The sequence below is a fragment of the Mobula birostris genome, chromosome 10, assembly GCF_030028105.1.
Source record: "Mobula birostris isolate sMobBir1 chromosome 10, sMobBir1.hap1, whole genome shotgun sequence".
NCBI classification, from domain to species: domain Eukaryota; kingdom Metazoa; phylum Chordata; class Chondrichthyes; order Myliobatiformes; family Myliobatidae; genus Mobula; species Mobula birostris.
Window position 1 is genome coordinate 43,019,067 of NC_092379.1, and position 21,045 is coordinate 43,040,111.

Consider the following 21,045-nt stretch of genomic DNA (forward strand, 5'->3'; position numbering starts at 1 on the left):
TTTTAAAGAGTAAAGTCCTGTCAGAATATGTTAACCTGGGTCTCATTAATTCTGATCCATGTTTATGCCAATAAAATTAGAATTTGAACTTGGACATTGCACCTTCGGCTCTCTAAAATCTCACATGGTCGAATAAAGCAGTTGAAAGCAGCTATAAGTGTACGAAATGCAAACGAGACCAATCACTATTGTCAATTGTTTTAGCCTGCAAAGTCGATCACGTTCGAAAGGACTATCGGTTCCCTTTTCATGAAATGAAACATGGTCATAATGCTTTTGATGTGAGGTCGATTCATCTGAGAAGCCAGATTAACCCTCAACACATTTCCCAATACCAAAAGTAATGGGTTCACAGTGAGGGATAAACTTGGACAACGATCTGAGATCTCTTAAGTTTGGAAGAAGGCAAATGTAAAAAGAAAATACAAACGCTTCGAAAATGTCAGCAGTCTTTCAGATAGAAATCACCTATGTAATTAGATTAGTTAGTGGGAAGTCAGAAGATTCGGCAGTTTCTGAGAAATAGCAGATGGCAGCTGAAAAGCCATAGGGAGAGAAAAGTTGAAATGTGAAGGAATCTACTCAATGACACAAAGAGGATGTCAACAGTATTTTGTTTTTGTCAGATATACAAAGATTACAAGGAAAGCGAGAGTAGATATCAAATTCCCGAAAATGACACTGGAACGGTAGTAATGAGGGACGAGAAAATGGCGGAAGAACTGAATAAGTACTTTGCAGTATCTTCACTGTAGAGGACACTAGCAGCACACCGTATGGTCGGAAGTGTCAGAGGGAATACGTGAACGTAGTTGCTATTATTAGGAAGAAGGTGCCCAGGAAGTTGTAAGGTCTGAAGGCAAGTAAGTTACCCGGACCAGATGGACTACACCCCAAGGTTCAGAGGAGGTACCTGAATAGTTTGTGGAGTAATAATAATCTTTCAAGAATCACTACATTCTGGTATAGTTGCAGAGAAATGCAGAATTGCAAATGTCACTGCACTCTTCAAGAAGTGAGCGAGGGGGAAGAGAGGAAATTATAGGCTAGTTACCTTGACCTCAGTGGTTGGGAAAACTTTGGAGTCGCTTGTTCAGGAAGAGGTTTCAGGGTACCAGAGGCATGGTAAAATAGACATGGGTTTCTTTATGGGAAATCTTGCCAGGCAAATCTTATGGAATTATTTGGCGAAATACCAAGTAGGACAGGCAAAGCAGAAACGGTGGATGTTGTGGATTTGATTTTCAGAAGGCCTTTGACAAGGTGCCGCACATGAGGCTGCTAAGCAATTAAGAACCCATGGTACTACAGAGAAGATTCTAGCATGGGTAGAACACTGGCAGATTGACAAGAGGCAAAGAGTGTGAATAAGCAAAACCTCTTCCGATTGGTTGCCGATGACTGGTGGTGTTGCACAGTGGTCAATGTTAGAACCACTTATTTTTACGTTCTACTTCAATGATTTGAAGTGATGGTTTTGTGGCCAATTTTGCAGATGACACAAAGATAAGTGGACGGGCAAGTAGTGTTGAGGAAGCAAAGGGGCTGCAGGAAGACTTAGACAAATTAGGAGAATAGGCAAAGAAGTGGCAGATGGAATACAGTGTCGGGAAGAACATGATCATGAACTGTGGTAAAAGGAATAAAAGCGTAGACTAAAAGGGGAGAAAATTCAAAAATCCGAGGTGAAAAGGGACTTGGAAGACCTCGTGCAGGACTCCCTAATGGTCTTGCTGGTTGAGTCTGTGATTAGGAATGTAAATACAATTTTAGCATTCATTCTGAGAGGACAAAAAGAGAAAAAAGAAACATATCACGCTGGGAATTTATAAGGGACTGGTGACACCACACTTGGAGTCCCGTGAGCAGTCTTGGGGCCATTATCAAAGAAAGAATGTACTGCCGTTTGACTGGTTTCCAAGAAGGTTCAGAAAAATGCAAAAATGATTCCGGAAATGACAGGCTCGCCATATTAGTGCCGTTTGACGTCTCTGGTCATGTAGTCACTGGAATTTCAAGGATTAGACGGGGGTGGTGTGGTTAGTGTAATTTCATTGAAAGCTATCGAATGTTGAAAGGCACAGATGGACTGGGATTGGAAAGGATGTTGCCTCTATCTGGGATAGTCTAGCACCGACGTGCACAGGTTCAGAATAGAGGGACGTGCATTTACAACGGAGATGAAGGGGTTTTCCTTTAGCCTCAGAGTTGTGAATATGTTGAATTCATTAGCACAACACAGGCGACTGTGGAGGCCAGGTCATTCGGTGTAGATAAGGCGGAAGTTGCTAGGTTCCTGTTCAGTCAAATGCTGAAAAGTTACAGGAGAGGGCAAGAGAATGGAATTGAGAAGAAAAGCGATAAGCAATGATCAAATGGCAGAGCAGTGGCCCAATTCAGCTCCTATGTCTTTTGCTTTTATGGTCTTAAGGTAACGAAAGAACAAAAAAAAAACAATTTCTACAGCTAAAAAATGCTGAGGAAGGATATCCCTAATAAAAAGAGATTACCTTTGGTATACTTAACAGGTCCGTTAATACCTGACGAGAGAGAAAGAGAGCTATCGCTTCATTCCGATGGTGTTTCATTAGAGCTGAGGGGGGAAGGCTGGCCAGAAACAGGGGGAATTATTGAAATCATGCATGGTTCTATCATAGAACATAGAACATTACATCCTTATATAAAGACCCTTCAGCCCACAACGTTGTGCTGAACTATTTAAACTGACAATCAAATGACTAACCGCTCTGTTCTGCCTACAGAATGTGAATATCCTTCTATTTCCCTCACATTCATGTGCCTGTTGAAATGTTGCTTAAAAATCCCTAAGGTGTCGGACTGTACCATCAACCCAGAAAGCTCATTCCAGGCACCACCCAGTCTCCGTGTAAAATATTGCCCCTCACATCTCCTCTGAGATTACACTTCTATCCGAATGCAGGCCCTAGGAAAGAGATAGTCTGTCTACTCTATCTATGCATCCAATGATCTTATAACCTCCATTGCGCGTGCCTTCTGATCTAGATAGCATCTTGGTAAACTTCTTTTGCACCCTTTCCAAAGCCTCGACATCTTTTCCGTAATGGGGCAACCAGAAATGTATGGAATATCCAGATGTGGCCCGAAAGTCGCAGCATAACCTCTTGACTTTTGAACTCAATGCCTCGACTAATAAAAGCAAGTGTTCCGTAAGCCTCCTGAACCACACTGTCAAGCTGTGTAGCTACTTTCCGGTATCTACGGACTTCGACCCCAAGATCCCTCTGCTCATCAAGATTGCTAAGATTGCCCTTGACAGTATTATCTCTTTCCATTTGGACTACCAAGGTACAGGATTTGTCCCGGTTAACCTCCATCTGCCATTTCTCCACCCATACGTACAATTGATCTATTACTCTCTGTATTTTTTTGCCAGTCAACTACACTATCCACAACAGCACCAATAAAGATAGAGAGGGAGATAAAAGGAGAGGTGTGTTGTCAAATCAGCGACAATGTCACAGTTGCTCTCAGTGAGGAAACATTAGAGGATTTATCCACTCAGACTACTAGACTAGACATTAATGTTAACGAAGGTGCAAACACTCAGGTGGCTTTGTACTACCCGCTTCCTATTAGCGAACTAGAGTTTGAGCATATAGATACTGAGATATGCACAGGTAAATATGGGGAAGATCGAAAAGCAACACGTTTGTTGCAGTGGGTGACTTCAGCATCTCCAATATTAACTGCAACATCCTCAGTGCAAGGCCTTCACGCTTGGTGGAATTCATTACGTACATCCACGAGGGTTGCATATATCAACATATCGACAGTCCATGAACCGGGTAGAGGGGAGGGGTGAGGTAGGATCTGCTGTAGGGAAATGAACCTAGCCAGGTGACTGTTAATTCAGTGGGAAAACATATAAGGATCTGGGAATCCTTAGTTTAAGCAATGCATTAAAATGCTGGAGTAACAGAGCGGGTGAGGCAGCATTAAAAGTGGGAAATGTACAGTCAAGGCTTAGGGCTGCGATGAAACTCGACTGTTAGTTTCCAGATGAAAACAGGCCTGGAACCAATCCCTAAGGAACTCCATTATGCATCGACCTCCAGTCTGAAACGTAAACTCACACCATTGTCCTCTGCTTCCTACCATCAATCTAATTTTGTATCCAACCAGCTGAATCTTCCTGGAAGCCTTTCGATCTACTTTTCCATAACAACTTTTACGGGCTTCACTATTTCAAAGGTATCACTAAATCACTGAAGCTCACTTCTCTATAGGTCTGCTCTCCTCAAAAGCTGAAATCTCTGTTCAAAAAACAAAGTGGATTTCACAGATGACAAATCATATTTTACTAATCTGCACAATTATCTTTGCTCTATCTAGCTTGAAGGTTCAGTCATAGTCATACTTTATTGATCCCGAGGGAAATTGGTTTTCGTTACACTTGCACCATAAATGATTAAATAGTAGTAAAATAATAAATAATTAAATAGTAATATGTAAATTATGCCAGGAAATAAGTACAGGACTAGCCTATTGGCTCAGGGTGTCTGACCCTCCAAGGGAGGAGTCGTAAAGTTTGATGGCCACAGGCAGGAATGACTTCCTATGACGCTCAGTGTTGCATCTCGGTGGAATGAGTCTCTGGCTGAATGTACTCCTGTGCCCAGCCAGTCCATTATGTAGTGGATGGGAGATATTGTCCAAGATGGCATGCAAGTTGGACAGCATCCTCTTTTCAGACACCACCGTCAGAGAGTCCAGTTTCTTCCCCACAACATCACTGGCCTTATGAATGAGTTTGTTGATTTTGTTGGGTTTGTTGAGTTTGTTAACCTGTACATGCGATAGGTTTGTTGTTGTGCCCGAAGTGATTAGCTGTATCTCCGGAGATTAGTTGTCTGTTAATAAAGGACGATCAAAATGCTCTTATCTTTGTTCCGGCTTCCAGAGAATGGAGTGTTGGGGCAGAATTTCTCTTTGTTCCAACGAGGATATATAAAGATATTTTTCGAATGGAGAGGTTATATAATAATATGATTTTGTAAAAAAAAAGTACGTGATGTACTTCTGCCGATTTGTAAGGAGTTGTGAAACGCAGACATTGATGCATATTGCAGTAAATTAATACAGCCATTTCTTCTACCATAAAAAAATCAACCATATGCTTTATGGCATTTACTGCCTTTTGTTCGCCTTGTAGCTCTTTCTCGCCTTGAACTATCATTCACGGCTTCTGTAGTACGAAATAGATCATCAGTTAGTCAAATGAAATATTTGTGCGACAAATATTAGGGATGGCTGCTGTCATTACATTATTAGAGAAATATATCCAACTTGGCCATTTCACAACAATTTCATTCTAATATTTTTATCCCTGTATTTGCAGAAGTGGTTTTGTGATCGAAGATAAAAGTTTCTGGTTCACATTTAACACAAGACAAGTTATATTTAAAACAATGTTGCACATTCGTGGTTGAATTAGCTTCATCCATTATTTCATACATTTACCTATTATATTTACTAGATATTGTACCGTGGTTTGCAGCTGTTCCCTGAACTTTCTCTGAGTGACTGCAGAGATAAATGTGTCTGTGCAGCAACTTAATAGTTGGAGCATATTGACAGTTTCAATAAATATAGACTTGGGATCACTGTAACCGCTAACTTGATGGTCATTGGAAATTCTCTCATATAGGAACTGTAACAAATGTGTCATCCACAATAGTATGGAACTGCCTGAAACGGCGAAGAGTAACACAATAGACTTCCTCCTGCTCTCCATCCCTGCGTCAGTCTGATTGTTCCCACTGTTTTGGACTTGGAGTCTCTTCCAGGCTCTACTAGCTTCTAAAATGTGTCTGACAGTGAGAAGATTGAGCAAAAGGATCAAAAGGAATGGGAAACAAGGAGTGAAGAGGTGGTCGAACCAATCATAAACGCCCCACAATAGAGAAGTATAACGGACAGCTTTCAGTTTGCAATACCATGGTACATTGTTAATTATATAGCTGGGTTCATGAATGAAGTAGCATGGAATATTGATAAAACAACTAAGTAAACAAACAGTTGCTATGACCACAGATGCCGTTTTGTCGGTGCAATACTTCGCCTTCAGTTTCTGGCAACAAATGACGACAAAACGGTCAGAGGTGAAAGCGACGGTTAACCAAACAGAACTGACCCTGGCTGCATAGGTTATTGCAATAATGGCACTACACACTGGGGTGATGGAGAGGAAACTTCCTGGGAAATAAATGCCACAAATGCGGTTGATAATCACAGCGGTAATAATGAGGAGCAAATCCGTTACTGCCATGGAGACCAAATAGCGAGTGATGCATTTAGAGAGGCTACACTTCCCGCGGGACAGGATCAGAATCGCCACCAAATTAGCTTTAGGGAAAAGAAAGGGAGACACGGATGTTTATACCATAGACTGTCAACAGCAGCAGTACATAGACAAGAAAAATATACATTTTAGAACTCTGACACGTAAAACGCTCATGGTAATATGAAAATGGAAAAGTTTAAGTTAAATAAGTTAGGTTAGAGAACGTATATGCATGAACCGGCGTTCTCATAGGAAAAGTCATAAATACGAGTCGCTTCAACACTCGAGCCCACTCAGTCGAAATCATTGCTTATTATCCACATTTTTGTCATTTTCCTGCTCGCCTCTATATTCGTAATACGCAGTAAAAACACCGGTGTGTGTTTCGGATGATTCAATGACTGAGCCTGCATGCTGCGCTGAATTAATTCAGCATATTTATTTCCATACTGGTTATAAATGACCTCATGATATTTGGAGATTATGTTCCTGGTTTCGAAACACCTCGCCCTTCCCGGCCCCGACTAATAGCATTTTACACTGCCAAAGTACACTTGCTTTTTTTTCCAGAGCTACTCATTTATTAGGTAGGGAAACCAAGACGATGAATAAAACTCCAGTTAAGGTCTGAGGGAGGCCTCGCATAATTTGAACAAATCAGAGTTCGTCCGGTACTAGAACTTTCTTGTAATGTCTGCTTATACAAGGATCGCCCTTCCCGATGACATGACTTGTGTTCCAGGACAACGAGGTTCCAATTAACTGAAAAAAGACCAATCTTTGGGAAACTAAAACAACATGTTTTGGAATTAGATCACTTCAAATTTATCTATATTATATTCTATCTTCTATTTACTTTTAGAATTATTCAGAGATGTAATTTACTGACACATTTACTTGAATTTACCTTGCAAGCTTTCCGAGAATTGATGTTGAGCAGTGAGGAATTCAATTGGGAATTACACAAATCTGAGATCTTACTATATATAGTTTTCCACAGAAATCTTACATCAGTTTAAAAAAATCCGGTTTTATTATATCCTACTGATGTATAGCCTCGTCGCTAGCACAGTTTAATAATAGGTCTTTAGTTTTCGTTGCTGTGTGAAAGTCCGAGACACCGAGTAACGCAGGCTTACCCGTTTTCCAGTAGCAAAATATGAAAATCCAGAAATTTTAGTCCTGGGAAAAAGCCCCTGATCATCCACACGATCAATGACACTCATCATCTTATACACCTCTATCAGTCCACCTCTCATCCTCCATCGCTCCCAGGAGAAAAGGCCAAGTTCACTCAACCTATTCTCATAAGGTACGCCTTCCAATCCAGGCAACATCCTTGGAAACCTCCTCTACATACCCTCTATAGTACCGACATCTTTCCTGCGGTGAGGTAACCAGAACTGAGCACAATACTCTAAGTGAGGTCTGATGAAGGTCTTACATACCTGTAGCATTATCTCACGTCTCTAACTCATTCCCACGGTTGATGAATGCCAACATACCACAGGCCTTCTTAACAATACTGTCAAAGTGAGCAGCAGCTTTGAGTGTCCTATGTGACCGCAAGATCTCTCAGATAGAAACATAGAAAATAGGTGCAGGAGTAGGCCATTCGGCCCTTCGAGCCTGCACCGCCATTTATTATGATCATGGCTGATCATCCAACTCAGAACCCTGCACCAGCCTTCCCTCCATACCTCCTGATCCCCGTAGCCACAAGGGCCATATCTAACTCCCTCTTAAATATAGCCGTTGAACTGGCCTCAACTGTTTCCTGTGGCAGAGAATTCCACAGATTCACCACTCTCTGTGTGAAGAAGTTTTTCCTAATCTCAGTCCTAAAAGGCTTCCCCTTTATCCTCAAACTGTGACCCCTCGTTCTGGACTTCCCCAACATCGGGAACAATCTTCCTGCATCTAGCCTGTCCAATCCCTTTAGGATTTTATAGGTTTCAATTAGATCCCCCCTCAATCTTCTAAATTCCAACGAGTACAAGCCTAGTTCATCCGGTCTTTCTTCATATGAAAGTCCTGCCATCCCAGGAGTCAATCTGGTGAACCTTCTTTGTACTCCCTCTATGGCAAGGATGTCTTTCCTCAGATTAGGGGACCAAAACTGCACACAATACTCCAGGTGTGGTCTCACCAAGGCCTTGTACAACTGCAGTAGTACCTCCCTGCTCCTGTACTCAAACCCTCTCGCTATAAGTGCCAGCATACCATCTGCCTTTTTCACTGCCTGCTGTACCTGCATGCCCACTTTCAATGACTGGTGTATAATGACACCCAGGTCTCATTGCACCTCCCCTTTTCCTAATCAGCCACCATTCAGATAATAATCTGTTTTCCTATTTTTGCCACCAAAGTGGATAACTTCACATTTATCCACATTAAATTGCATCTGTCATGAATTTGCCCACTCACCCAACCTATCCAAGTCACCCTGCATCCTCTTAGCATCCTCCTCACAGCTAACACTGCCGCTCAGCTTCGTGTCATCCGCAAACTTGGAGATGCTGCATTTAATTCCCTCATCCAAGTCATTAATATATATTGTAAACAACTGGGGTCCCAGCACTGAGCCTTGCAGTACCCCACTAGTCACTGCCTGCCATTCTGAAAAGGTCCCGTTTATTCCCACTCTTTGCTTCCTGTCTGCTAACTAATTCTCTATCCACATCAATACCTTACCCCCAATATCGTGTGCTTTAAGTTTGCACGCTAATCTCCTGTGTGGGACCTTGTCAAAAGCCTTTTGAAAATACAAATATACCACATCCACTGGTTCTCCCCTATCCACTCTACTAGTTACGTCCTCAAAAAATTCTATGAGATTCGTCAGACATGATTTTCCTTTCACAAATCCATGCTGACTTTGTCCGATGATTTCACCGCTTTCCAAATGTGCTGTTATCACATCTTTGATAACTGACTCCAGCAGTTTCCCCACCACCGATGTTAGGCTAACCAGTCTATAATTCCCCGGTTTCTCTCTCCCTCCTTTTTTAAAAAGTGGGGTTACATTAGCCACCCTTCAATCCTCAGGAACTAGTCCAGAATCTAATGAGTTTTGAAAAATTATCACTAATGCATCCACTATTTCTTGGCCTACTTCCTTAAGCACTCTGGGATGCAGACCATCTGGCGCTGGGGATTTATCTGCCTTTAATCCTTTCAATTTACCTAACACCACTTCCCTACTAACAGGTATTTCACTCAGTTCCTCCATCTTACTGGTCCCTCTGTCCCCTACTATTTCTGGAAGATTATTTAATAATCAACATTGCCAAGAGTCTTACCATTACTATTATATTCTGTCTTCAATTTTGGCCTACCAAAATGAACCACTTCACACATCTGGTTTGAAGTCCATCTGCCACTTCACAGCCCAGTTCTGCATCCTATCGATGTCCCGTTGTAACCATTGCCAATCCTCCTGACTATCGACAACACCCCCAACCTTCGTGTCATCAGCAAACCTACCAACCCACCTTTCTACTTCTTCATCGAAGTCATATATAAAAACCACAAAGAGGACACAAAAATCACAAATCTCAGGGCTTCATGACTGTCCGCTTTTCAATACGCCAAGGACACAGCCTGGAAGAATAGCGTGCCTTCAGGGTGCCGGAATTTCATAGCTCTGGAGGCAGGCAGATGTGAGGTCGGTGTCACCGCCTAATGTGCTGTGGAAGATCGAAAGCAGAGAGCTGGCTGCTGTCTATGTGACCAGAGACCAGACTTCCTTGGACACAGAACTCGGGGAAAAAACGACGCAAAACACCTTTAACACCATAAATCTGTGAGTCATTTTGTTATGTTTCCCCTCTCTCAGTGAAACTGGGACACCTGCTATTCCCTTATTAGGGAGAGACAGAGAGCCTGTGACTTCGCGAATTACAGGGCGAAGGAGAAGTCTTCGGGGGTACTGAAATTCTGTGTCTTTATTACTGCTTTGCTGCACGTTTGACTGCTCCGTGAAGGGAGCAGATGCTTTTTTTATGCTGGCGATTGCGTTGCTTTGCTGCTGCTTATGCGTGGGTGGGGGAAGTTCGGGGACTTTGAAGTTCTAACATTTAAATATCATTCACTCTTTGGGACAATGCTCTGTTTTCGTGCATGCTTGTGAAGAAAAAAATTTTCATGATGTACGTATATTGTATACATGTCATGGTCCGGTCCGTGAAGGTCGCATTCCAGTTCACAGTCCGGTCCATGGTTCCTTATTCCAGGTTTTCCAGTTTTCCCTTGTCCTGTTGTGTGCCTCAATCCAAGCACATGATTCCCATTTTTGGTTGGCTACATAAACAGCTCCTGGGTTCAGCTTCAGTTGCTTGACTGTTCCTTCCCCATCCTTCTGTAGCCTCGCCTGCTACCTTCGCCTGTAACACCGTCATGTTCAACCGCCAGGGCAAGACTGGGGCCTTGCTGTGACTAGATAAAGAACTATCTTTCTTTGTTTGGAACTGTCTCTTTGTGTCCAAGCCTTCGCTAGGTAGGTCTGGCTGTTTGCTGCTACCTTGTGTTGGGAACCATCTCTTCGTGCTCTCGCCTCCGCTGGGTAGATCCAGCCGTTTCCCACTACCTTGAGCTCTGCGTTCCTGTTCTCCCTCGACCAAGGCTGAGTTCTTGTTCTCCCTCGAACAAGGATCTGCATTCCTGTTCTCCCTCAAAAATAGCACCGAATGGCTGGCACACCATTCCTAAGTTGGAAAAAATAGCTCCTAATTTTAGCCAAATCCAAAACACTTCTTTATGAAGCTTGGATGTGGGCTATGTGCGGGATATATTACATGGGAGGGTATCTTTGTACAATTTCATTGCCAGGGAACTACACGAAAGATGCAGTGTTATCACTTTTAGTAGCAATAATTTAAAGGCAGGTTGTTAAATAAACAGCGAAAGATTATGTAATGAAAATGCAAACAGCCTTTGGTATCCTTGCGCACTGGGTTAAGAATGATATCGGCCAAATGTGGACAAATTTGCAAAGGTAAATAGGTATCTTGGTTGGTATGGTCCGGTTTGGCCAAAAGGCCCGTATCTCTGCTGTATAGCACTATGACTCTAGTCAGTGACAACGGATATACAGAACTAGAAGGCGAATAAGGATGAAAATGCTAAGTCCAAATGACGAGAAAATTTGAGTCCAGAAGTAGGGATAGAGGTTTTCATAAGTACACCATGATTACAGTGTTTACTGCAGGTCTCCCTGTCTGAGAAAAGTGTTCAAAATCGGGATTATAGCAAAGGTTCGCCAGGTTTATTCCTGGGCTGACAAGACTGATGTCCGTCAAGGGATTGATTCGATTCGATTCGATTCATATTCGCAAAAGAACGAGAGAGGGGTCTCGTGGAAATCTCGTTATATATAATCACGAAAGCGGGGCTTTTCACCCACCTCGTCAGAAAGTGATGACAATCTGTCCAGATAGCCTGCATTTCTTCTGCACAAGACTCACATTCCTGCATGTCTTTCCTGTAACCTGCCCATGAGCTTTCCAAATGTTCTACTTCGTTTCTTCATCCACCATAGTCTCTGCATTCTCGTTCGAGACAGCCATTACCGTCTATCAGGAAAACCCTGGTCATCGACTTTCAATTAAAATCCTCCTCCTCCCATCTGTGGCAACGAATACCGCAGATTCGCCGCCTCCAGGTTAAAGGAATTTCTCGTCTTTCCTGTTTTAAATGGATATTCCTCTGTTCTTTTCGAAGCACAGTAGCATAGCGGTTAGCGTAACTCTCTTACAGCAACAGCCACCGGGATTCTACCTTCTCCAGGAGGCCGTGTTTCCTTCAGATTATCTGGGATGCCCCGCCCGCCCCCCGCTTAACCAGGGGTACACAAAAACGATAGGAGGTTGGATCTGCACCCGGGTTCGGGGGACAGAAGGGAATGTTGTCTGACTCACGAGGGTCCCCCTTTCTACTGGTCAACCCTCCCTTTTGGCCGAAGGGAACAGGTAGCACGGAAGTGGCGGGACTGGCCGCAATAGAGACATTTCCCCGCTCTCAATTTCCGGAGTCGCTCTGTGAGAGAAAGGCGGTTCCGTCCCAGCTGCATGGGTTCCTCTCCTGGGTGGTGGAAACGGCTGGACTGGGAGCTATTCCAGGAGAGGGAGGGGAAGAGAGGCTAGGGCTGGTGGGAGACGGTAAAGAGTGTCGTGGAGTTGCTAAAGGGAGTGGACGACCAGTTCTCTCCCTATGGCGTTCTCGAAGACAATTGTCCAACCTGGTGGCTAGGGAGATCAAAGAATCCAGGCTGTTGGTGTCATCCCTTGCCGCCAACTCGTCTTTCACCATGTCGCTGAGGCCTTTCCAAAATACCCCTTGGAGTGCCTCATCATTCCACCCCGAGTCAGCCACTAACATCCGGAAATCCACGGAATAGGCGGCAACACTGTGTGAGCGCTGACGGAGAGTGAGTAGTCGCTTAGCGGCATCTTTACCACGGACAGGGTGGTGAAAGCTCCTTCTCATTTCTGTGATAAAGGTGGGGAATGAAGAGCAGTTAGCCGGTTGATTATCCCAGATAGCTGTAGCCCACACTAAGGCACTTCCCCGCTACAACCCATATAACCCATCTTTGACTTGTCTGTGGAGTACTTGGATGACTGCTGTTCGAACACCAAGGAGCATTGCAGAAGGAAGGCCCGGCACTTCCCCAAATCCGCAGCATAGTGTTCTGGTTCAGGTATGTGTGGCTCTCTTGGCGGTGGTGTTACCGACACGTAGGGGGTTGCCACTTCCGGCTGTCTGGGCTGGGCTGACAGAGTTCCAGGAGTGGATCGGGTAAGATGAACGGATACTCGGTCCACCTGGTCACTGATCTTCTTTACGTCAGCAGACAGGGAACGGAGGTTCTCCATGACATCCCAGAGAAGTTGATCGTGCAGATCCAGTTGGGAGCCCTGGCTGGCGAGGGCTTGTTGCAGGGTATTCGTGTCCGCTGGGTCCATAGTGGCCAGATGGTTCTGTTGCAAGGAGCGACTACGGCGAACCCAAGTGCAGGACACAGGCACGGAGATTAAGGTAGGATGCTTACACGGGTGTAAACGCCGAACAGCAAACAGCAGGGATCTTGACACGGAGCCCTGACATGGAGCCTTGACTCAGAGAGACGGAGTTTCATAGATAAACCTTGAAATTGCAGCTAACTTAGAACAAACAGTTCTAAGCGGTCGGGAAACGTTAGTTATCACACAGGAAAAAGACCACGATCTGGTAACTCGGTTTTGTAACGCCGGGGGGTTCTTATACTGCAGGTCCTGATGGAAACCAGGTGTGTCATCATGAAAGAAAATTAGAAGTAATTGGGAAATTAACGGTCAGAACCATGGCACAATTAAAGGAAATTAGAGGAAACTAGGGAATAAACAATCAGGACCGTGACAATATAACATTCCTCACGTTCATCTTCAATCACTGCATTTACTTGTTTCATTTTATTCCTATTTCTGCAACAGTGTGAAAAGTAGTATGATTACTCTTATTGCATGCATATTTTTCCGTACGCTGAACACTTTTTTGCCTGGTGCTGCTGTCCGCAGCAATCACAAGACGTCTTGCTCTCTGTCGGTTTCGTTGCCTTTTTAATATTTCTTCTAATATGTTCGCGCTTTTTTACAGTATCTACGCTGCAGCTTTCAATGAAAAGGTGTTCAGCCTGTGTCGTTACGGTTTCCGAAGCTTTGCAAAATATCAAAGCTTTTTCCAAATCCAGGTCTTGCTCTCTTAACAGCCTTTCTCTCAGACCATTATCCCGAATGCCACAAACAATTCTGTCTCCAATGAGAGAGTCTTCCAGTTCTGCAAACGCACATGATTTACTTCGGCGTTTCAACTTCGTAACATATCGATCTATTTTCTGCTTACACGTGAAAATCTTGAACACCTCATACGTCACATTACGCTTCGGTATACAAAATGCTTCCAATTTGTCCATCATCGACTTTAAATTGAAATTAATTTCATCTTCAGAAATAGAATGATTATATTTCAATTGCGTCGTCACCTATTACGTGGAGTAGAATCGCCGCTTTCATGTTTTCTGGTTTTCTATCGGCTCTGATCGCCGATAAATAGATTTCAAAATGTTGCTTATATTTCCTCCAGTTTTCAGCTGCATTCCTAGTCAGCTGAAGTGTCGGTGGGGATTGTAGATGTTCCATTTTTAAAGCTGTTAGCAAACCTCGAAAACAGTTCGTGCGGTTTTCTTTTGGATCATCTTCGACTCTCCCGTACTAGCGAACGTATTATTCTTCCAGACCGACTTCTGACACCATGTTGTGTTCTTTATACGCATCGTGGTTTAACAATAACAAAACATATTCTGGAAGAATAGAACTCGAACTTCTATTTACTGCAGCAACTGCAACCACGTTTACCATAGAAGTTTCTCGATGATTTCTCCGAACACTGTTCAATCACGTTCTGACACGTGATATCACCACACGAGACACCGAGTGCTGCGAGCAGGGGAACTGGGTCACGCCATCCTGATCCCCGGCCAGGACACGGGAGAAAGGTCCATGGGATTCGGTGCAATCTGTGAGCTGAGCCGGGATCGGAGCCCATTATAATCTGCCCAGCGCAGGTGGAACTATGGCGGCTTTATGGCTGCAGGAGGTTCAGCAGGGTGACGAGCCCCACCACTCGTTTGGCGTTGAGGAGGCCGAGCACCATCAGGCCAGCAATCAGCCGAGACTGCCACCCATTTCTCCACTCCCAACACCTCCAGGGCTTGAGGGCGACGGCAGTGCCAACCTGCTGTTCGACGAACGCTTCCCTGTGCTGGCGACCAGCCGCCAGGAGAATTACAGCGAGGAAGTAGCAGCCGGTAGCCCCGGTATCGAACACCTGCTCTCTCAGCTTCGGCAAAAGGATAACGATCTCATCCTGGCGGCTAAGCTCGGCAAAGCCTTGCTGGAGAAGAACCAAGAGCTTACCGATCAGTACGAGATAATGCAGAGAGAGGTCACTGACAAACTAGAGGAAAGATAATGTGGCAAATATAAGGGAATCCTTTCATCCTGCTCACCTCCCCTCTCCAAGCGTCTTTGACCCTGTTTCACATCGCATTCGTATTTCTGCCCAATTTGGTAGGGTCATTAACCATCGGCACCCCAACTTGTCATCCTTCCTATTCGTAACCACTACTATGTCATTGGACTCCACCGCTTCCCACACCATTGCATCCCATTTTTACGCTAATATATTGCGTCCACTACATTAACATCTCGCAGACTCGCCCTAACGCTGCGCTGACGCCTGAGTTCTGATGATCTGACGTCATTACATTGGCCGGGAACCGAATCCAAGACCCTCAAACACTGGTAATATATTTGGAAATGCGCTCGTGTCCACGCTTTAATGTTCCGTGATTAATCTCGAAAATGCTATTGAGATGTGTCGAATATATCAATTTAATAGCAATAATATTACATAGTAAGGATAAGAAAAGTAGTTCGCCCCCTCTCATCTTGAGGTACAGGGTCAGTCCTGGTTTCGGTGTGCATTGATCGTTGCAAGGGCTTTTAAAGGCGGTAACTCAGGAAAATGTTGTTGCCGTGGTTAGACTACGAATGTAGCGTTTGTCCTTGCTGTTCGGCGCCTTCCCGAGGTTGGCAATGTCTGTTCTGAAATAGTATCTGTCTACCTGTTGCAGATACCTGAAACTACATGAGGCCCTGCTCCATCTTCTCACTTTCAGTCAAACAAGCGAAGTGGGCATGTCTTACTCATTCAAGCTTGGTTCAACGCTCAAACCGAATCAGTGTGCGGGATGTGCGCTATTTATATACAGCATGGTGGGGAAATGATTAGCAGCAAAATATTTCTTGTATGCAAATTAATATTTTGTCTTAGGTTTTCTTAAAGAATTTTAAAGATAATGAAGGAGAGTCAAAGTAGACAAGTTGTGGCGAAGGCTGGAATGGTGGTTGGAAGGGAGGAGAATGGTATTATGGTAGTAGAGCAAACACGAGGAATTCTGCAGATGCTGGAAATTCAAGCAACACACATCAAAGTTGCTGGTGAACGCAGCAGGCTAGGCAGCATCTCTAGGAAGAGGTACAGTTGACATATCGGGCCGAGGCCCTTCGTCAGGATGAACTGATAGAAGAGCTAGTAAGAGATTTGAGAGGGGGAGGGGGAGATCCAAAATGATAGGAGAAGGCAGGAGGGGGAGGGATGGAGCCAAGAGCTGGACAGTTGATCCTCTCATATCCTTTTTGCCAATCAACTGTCCAGCTCTTGGCTCTATCCCAACCCCTCCTGTCTACTCCGATCATTTTGGATCTCCCCCTCCCACTCCCACTCCCCAACCCACTTTCAAATTTCTTACTAGCTCTCCTTTCAGTTCGTCCTGATGAAGGGTCTTGGCCCGAAACGTCGACTGTACCTCTTCCTAGAGATGCTGCCTGTCCTGCTGCGTTCACCAGCAACTTTGATGTGTGTTATGGTAGGAGGGAATGGTACAGGATCAAACAGAGAGAAACTGATTACCTTGGAGGTCTGGTACAAACATTAGCTTCCTTCCTGATCTCTAGTGTTGTCTGTGGAGGCTACACATTCATTCTGAGATCCCACCAGATGCATCCATTCCCATTAGGAACTTGCCGTGCTGCTACTGAGGCACACTCAAAAGATGTGTGAGTTACTAGGTTAATTGATTATTATAACAGGAAATCAGATTAGTGTAAATGAGCTCTTTGACAGAACGGACACAATGGGTCAAATGTACAAGGTCCCTATGTTGTACAATTCTGTGACTAATAACAGGGACCAAGCAGAGCTGGGACAGCCACTCATCCTGACATGAGGGGAAGTGGAGAAAGGCTCATTGCAGAAGTTTGTTTACGCCCAGAATCTTTATGGAACATTCTCTTCTCTGAACTTCAGTAAGATACCAAGTTGAGGTGCAGGTTGCTTTACACAAAGTCCTCACTGAAATAAATCACCAGCTACAATTACAACAACAGGGAAAGAACAGCATTGCCTTTTAATGTGCTGACAAATCTTTAGCGTTTGGCTTCTCTCAGATTGGAGCTGTTTTTAATAACTCACAGTTAGTTGTCCTCTGCTGTGGAAGAGATATTAAGACTTTTCAAATTTACTGAGAATGTGCAGGAATTTCACTGGAGTTGCAAGCTGAACTAGGGTACAGGGCACAATTACTGCATGCACATAATTTGCAGGCAACACTGGTATATTTTAGAAGGTCATATCATTTCCTCAAGTTCCAGTTGACGTGACCATTGGCAGTGAATCATGTAGGTCAGTGCCCAGCATACTAAATGCAGTCATGATACTTTCATTCTGTGGTGGTCCACCTATCCCATTTAGTAAGCACCCAGTGCTTCTGACCCTGCACCATCCTGTTCTGCAAGGGGCAATACAATTTGTCGGTAAGTGTCACCCGGTTGACATGGCTATCTTGGTTGAAACGAGCAGTTTGTGTAACCTGTGAGATTTGGATTTGGGGGTCAATTGTTGGTGCATGGATAGAACAGGTGATGTACTCTAATGTTACATATGAGGCCTGATTTATAGTCTGATGTAAAACTGGTGATTTAATAGTCAATTAGGCTGTTGGTGCAGTTAATGGAATATGACTTTTGAAGGTAGGCTCATTGATCTTGACCGTGCTTTTGAGATCATTAAAAACATCGAAGCAGAAGTAGGTCACTTTGCCTCTTCATGTGTGCCCTACCAATCAGTGCAATCATGGCTGATCTTCTACCTTACTAACCCTGCATCCATTTATCAGAATGGTGGATTCCAGTTAATGGGGACACATCAGGATCAGTACATTTTGGCCCAATTAAGTGGCTGCCACAATTAGCCAAATTTTCATGAAAATAGTTTTGAAAGGGCAAACTATGTTCAACTGAGCAACAAATTATGTATTTAAATAAATACAGAACAAATTAGAATATTACCAATATAACTGTAGTACTATGATAACACCTAATAGTTCTCGACAGCAGAGTTCATACAGTGTACGCTGCTCTGTTCTTTTTGATTGACTGTAAATGAACAAAATCAGTGTTGAAGTCGTGTCAAAAATTGTTGCTTTGTCATTTGGCATCAGTAGGCTCAAATGAATACCATAGCACAAGCATACGCAATTGATGCTATTTAAAACCTATTTGCTCTAAGCATGCTGTAGTGTCACATGGCCAGACACAAGCACACAACTGATGCTAGTTAGAAACTGTTGCATTCTCCAAATCCTCATTTTCATTGTAGCATTCAAGATGATTATCAATATCTTAACTTCCTTCGTGGTTTCTAATTTGTTGAAGCAGTGAAATTGTTTCATTTTCATTCCCAGCCATTTCTTGCATCTCCAAGCCTGACTGCTTGAAACTGCAGTGAGAAAAACAGTTCTGAATTGTCTTACTGCTTATTTCTCGCTACCTATCCCTGACATGAACCACTGCTTTTTTGAACACAAGCTGATGATATTTAAAAACTGTTCACTCTAAGCACGGTGGAGTATTTAATGGCACACAAGTGCACACAACTGACGCTAGTTAGAAACTGTTTGGCAATACTCTCCCGTCCCAGTTCAGAGGCATTGTGTCCCAAATAAGTGAGGAAATTCTGGCTATTTTTTTGATTAGTTTATGTTAATTTAGAGTTGTCCCAAATAAGTGGCTGTCTGGATTAACCGATAGAATAACTAACCAGAATCCACTGTACAGTATATCATTTATTCACACCCAGTCCACTCCTGGTGCAAGGTCTCAGCCTGGAATATCAACTTGTATTCTTCCTCTGCAGATACTAATTGATGAGCTAAGTTCTTTCAGAGTTTAGTTTTTGCTGGCAGATCCCAGAATCTACAGTCTCGTTTGTTTTCATATCCTTTATTAGCTCGAGAGACCAGATCTCTTTACAATATTCCAGGCACAATCTTACCAGATATTTATATAATTGCACTTGAATGTTATTATTCTTGTACTCCTTCTTCTTTCAATAAAGACGAGCAAACCATTTGTCTTTCTAATTGTTTGCTGTATTTTGGCATCAGTGATTCACGTACACTGGTACCCAGGTCACTCTGAGCACCAACTCCTTACAGTCTCTCATCATTTAACTGCTCTACTTTTCTATTTTCCCTACCAAATTTCCTCTTGCACTTTTCCACATTACACTCTATCAGCTGTGACCTTGCAGATTCACATAACCTGCATGAATCCATTTGAAACACAAAAGATACTGCAGATGCTGGAAATCCAGGACAACTCACACAAAACGCTGGAGGAACTCAGCAGGTCAGGCATCATCTATGGAAATGAATGTTAAAGTGAATTTTTTGAGGGTAATGATTTGTTTACATTTAAGTGACTTTGGCCACCAGACTTCTACTTGACAATGCACTTCCTGTGCTTCTGGCGCCGTAGTTTGACCTGATGCTGTAGTTTTGAAGACAGTATTATCTATGCATTATAAATATTAATTGTCTTCTATGTTAGCATGGGAAATGCCAAATAAATGTATCGTAGACTTAATTTACATTCCTAAAGGCTGTCGACATTTTGGCGTTGGAAGGAAAGGATGGTCTGATATTTTGCATGTAGCCTCAAAAGGAAGCATTGTCTTTAACTTTTTAAGTAGCGATTGCCTTTGTGTTTAGCATATAAATATTGAGCCCGCATTGGGCTAGCAGACCTTTCTGCGGAAGGTGTCTCCGTCCTTAAGATGCCTGCTGTAGCTTGTGTCGAAAAAAGAGGCTGCTTTGTACCTACCAGTGACTCTGTCTCTCTGGTGATTTCGTCCACGCTACAACAATGAATAAACTGTTGATGCTTCAGGCTGGGACATTCCATCAGGACTGGTAAGGAAGGGGGAAGATGCCAGAATAAAAGTGTAGGGAGAGGAGAAGGAGACCGAGCTTGAAGGTGATAGGTGAAGCCAAGTGGATGGGGGAGGGGGGAATGATGTAAGAAGCTGGAAGGTGACTTGCAGATGTCGGTGGGATGCAACTGAAACAAGAGGGATAAAATGGAGTTGTGGTATGTGGATGTGAGAGCAGGCAGAAACAATGGGCCTACCCAACCATTCAGCTTTGTGAATCTTGGGACCAAGTGTCAATTCTCTGGACACCTCCTCTTACTGACCCCTTGAAAAGGACCTCACTTGGGACCATCAGGATATTGTCTCTGACACCACCAGCAACCTCATCGACTCTGGAGATCTCCCATCCACTGCCACCAACCTCATTGTTCCCTTATCCCACACTGCAACACCTCGTATTCCAACTAAGTAGTCTTTGGGCTGATGGCATGAACATTGATTTCTCTTACTTGAATTACTTCTGGAAATTTTGCCCCTTCCATTCCCCACTCTGGCCTCTTACTACCTCTCCTCCCTGTTTATCACCTCCCTCTGGTGCCCTTCCTCCTTCCCTGTCTCCCATGGTCCACTCTCCAGTCCTTTACCTTTTCCACCTGTCATCTCCAAGCTTGTTACTTCCTCTCTCCCTCACCCCTCCCCCACCTGCCTGTCTACACCTATCACCTTCAAACTTGTCTTCCTTCCCTTACCCCTCCCTCCATATTCTGGCATCTTTCCCTTCCTCTCCAGCTCTGATAAAGGGTCTTGGCCCAAAACATCGGCTGATTATTTATTCCCATAGATCTGCTGAGTTCCTCCAGCATTTTGTGTGTACATCCCTTTAAAACTTCACTGCATCATCATTACAA

General features: G+C 43.7%; 1 protein-coding gene across 1 annotated transcript in view; it reads right to left on the minus strand.

Moving 5' to 3' along the window:
- Positions 1–12,774, minus strand: part of LOC140203634 (serine/threonine-protein phosphatase 2A 65 kDa regulatory subunit A beta isoform-like) — a 100,204-nt gene extending 87,430 nt beyond the window's left edge. Inside the window, exon 1 of the mRNA XM_072269682.1 lies at positions 12,702–12,774. Coding sequence (XP_072125783.1) covers positions 12,702–12,774 — 73 coding nt within the window. The remainder of the gene's footprint in view (positions 1–12,701) is intronic.
- Positions 12,775–21,045: the final 8,271 nt, after the last annotated feature.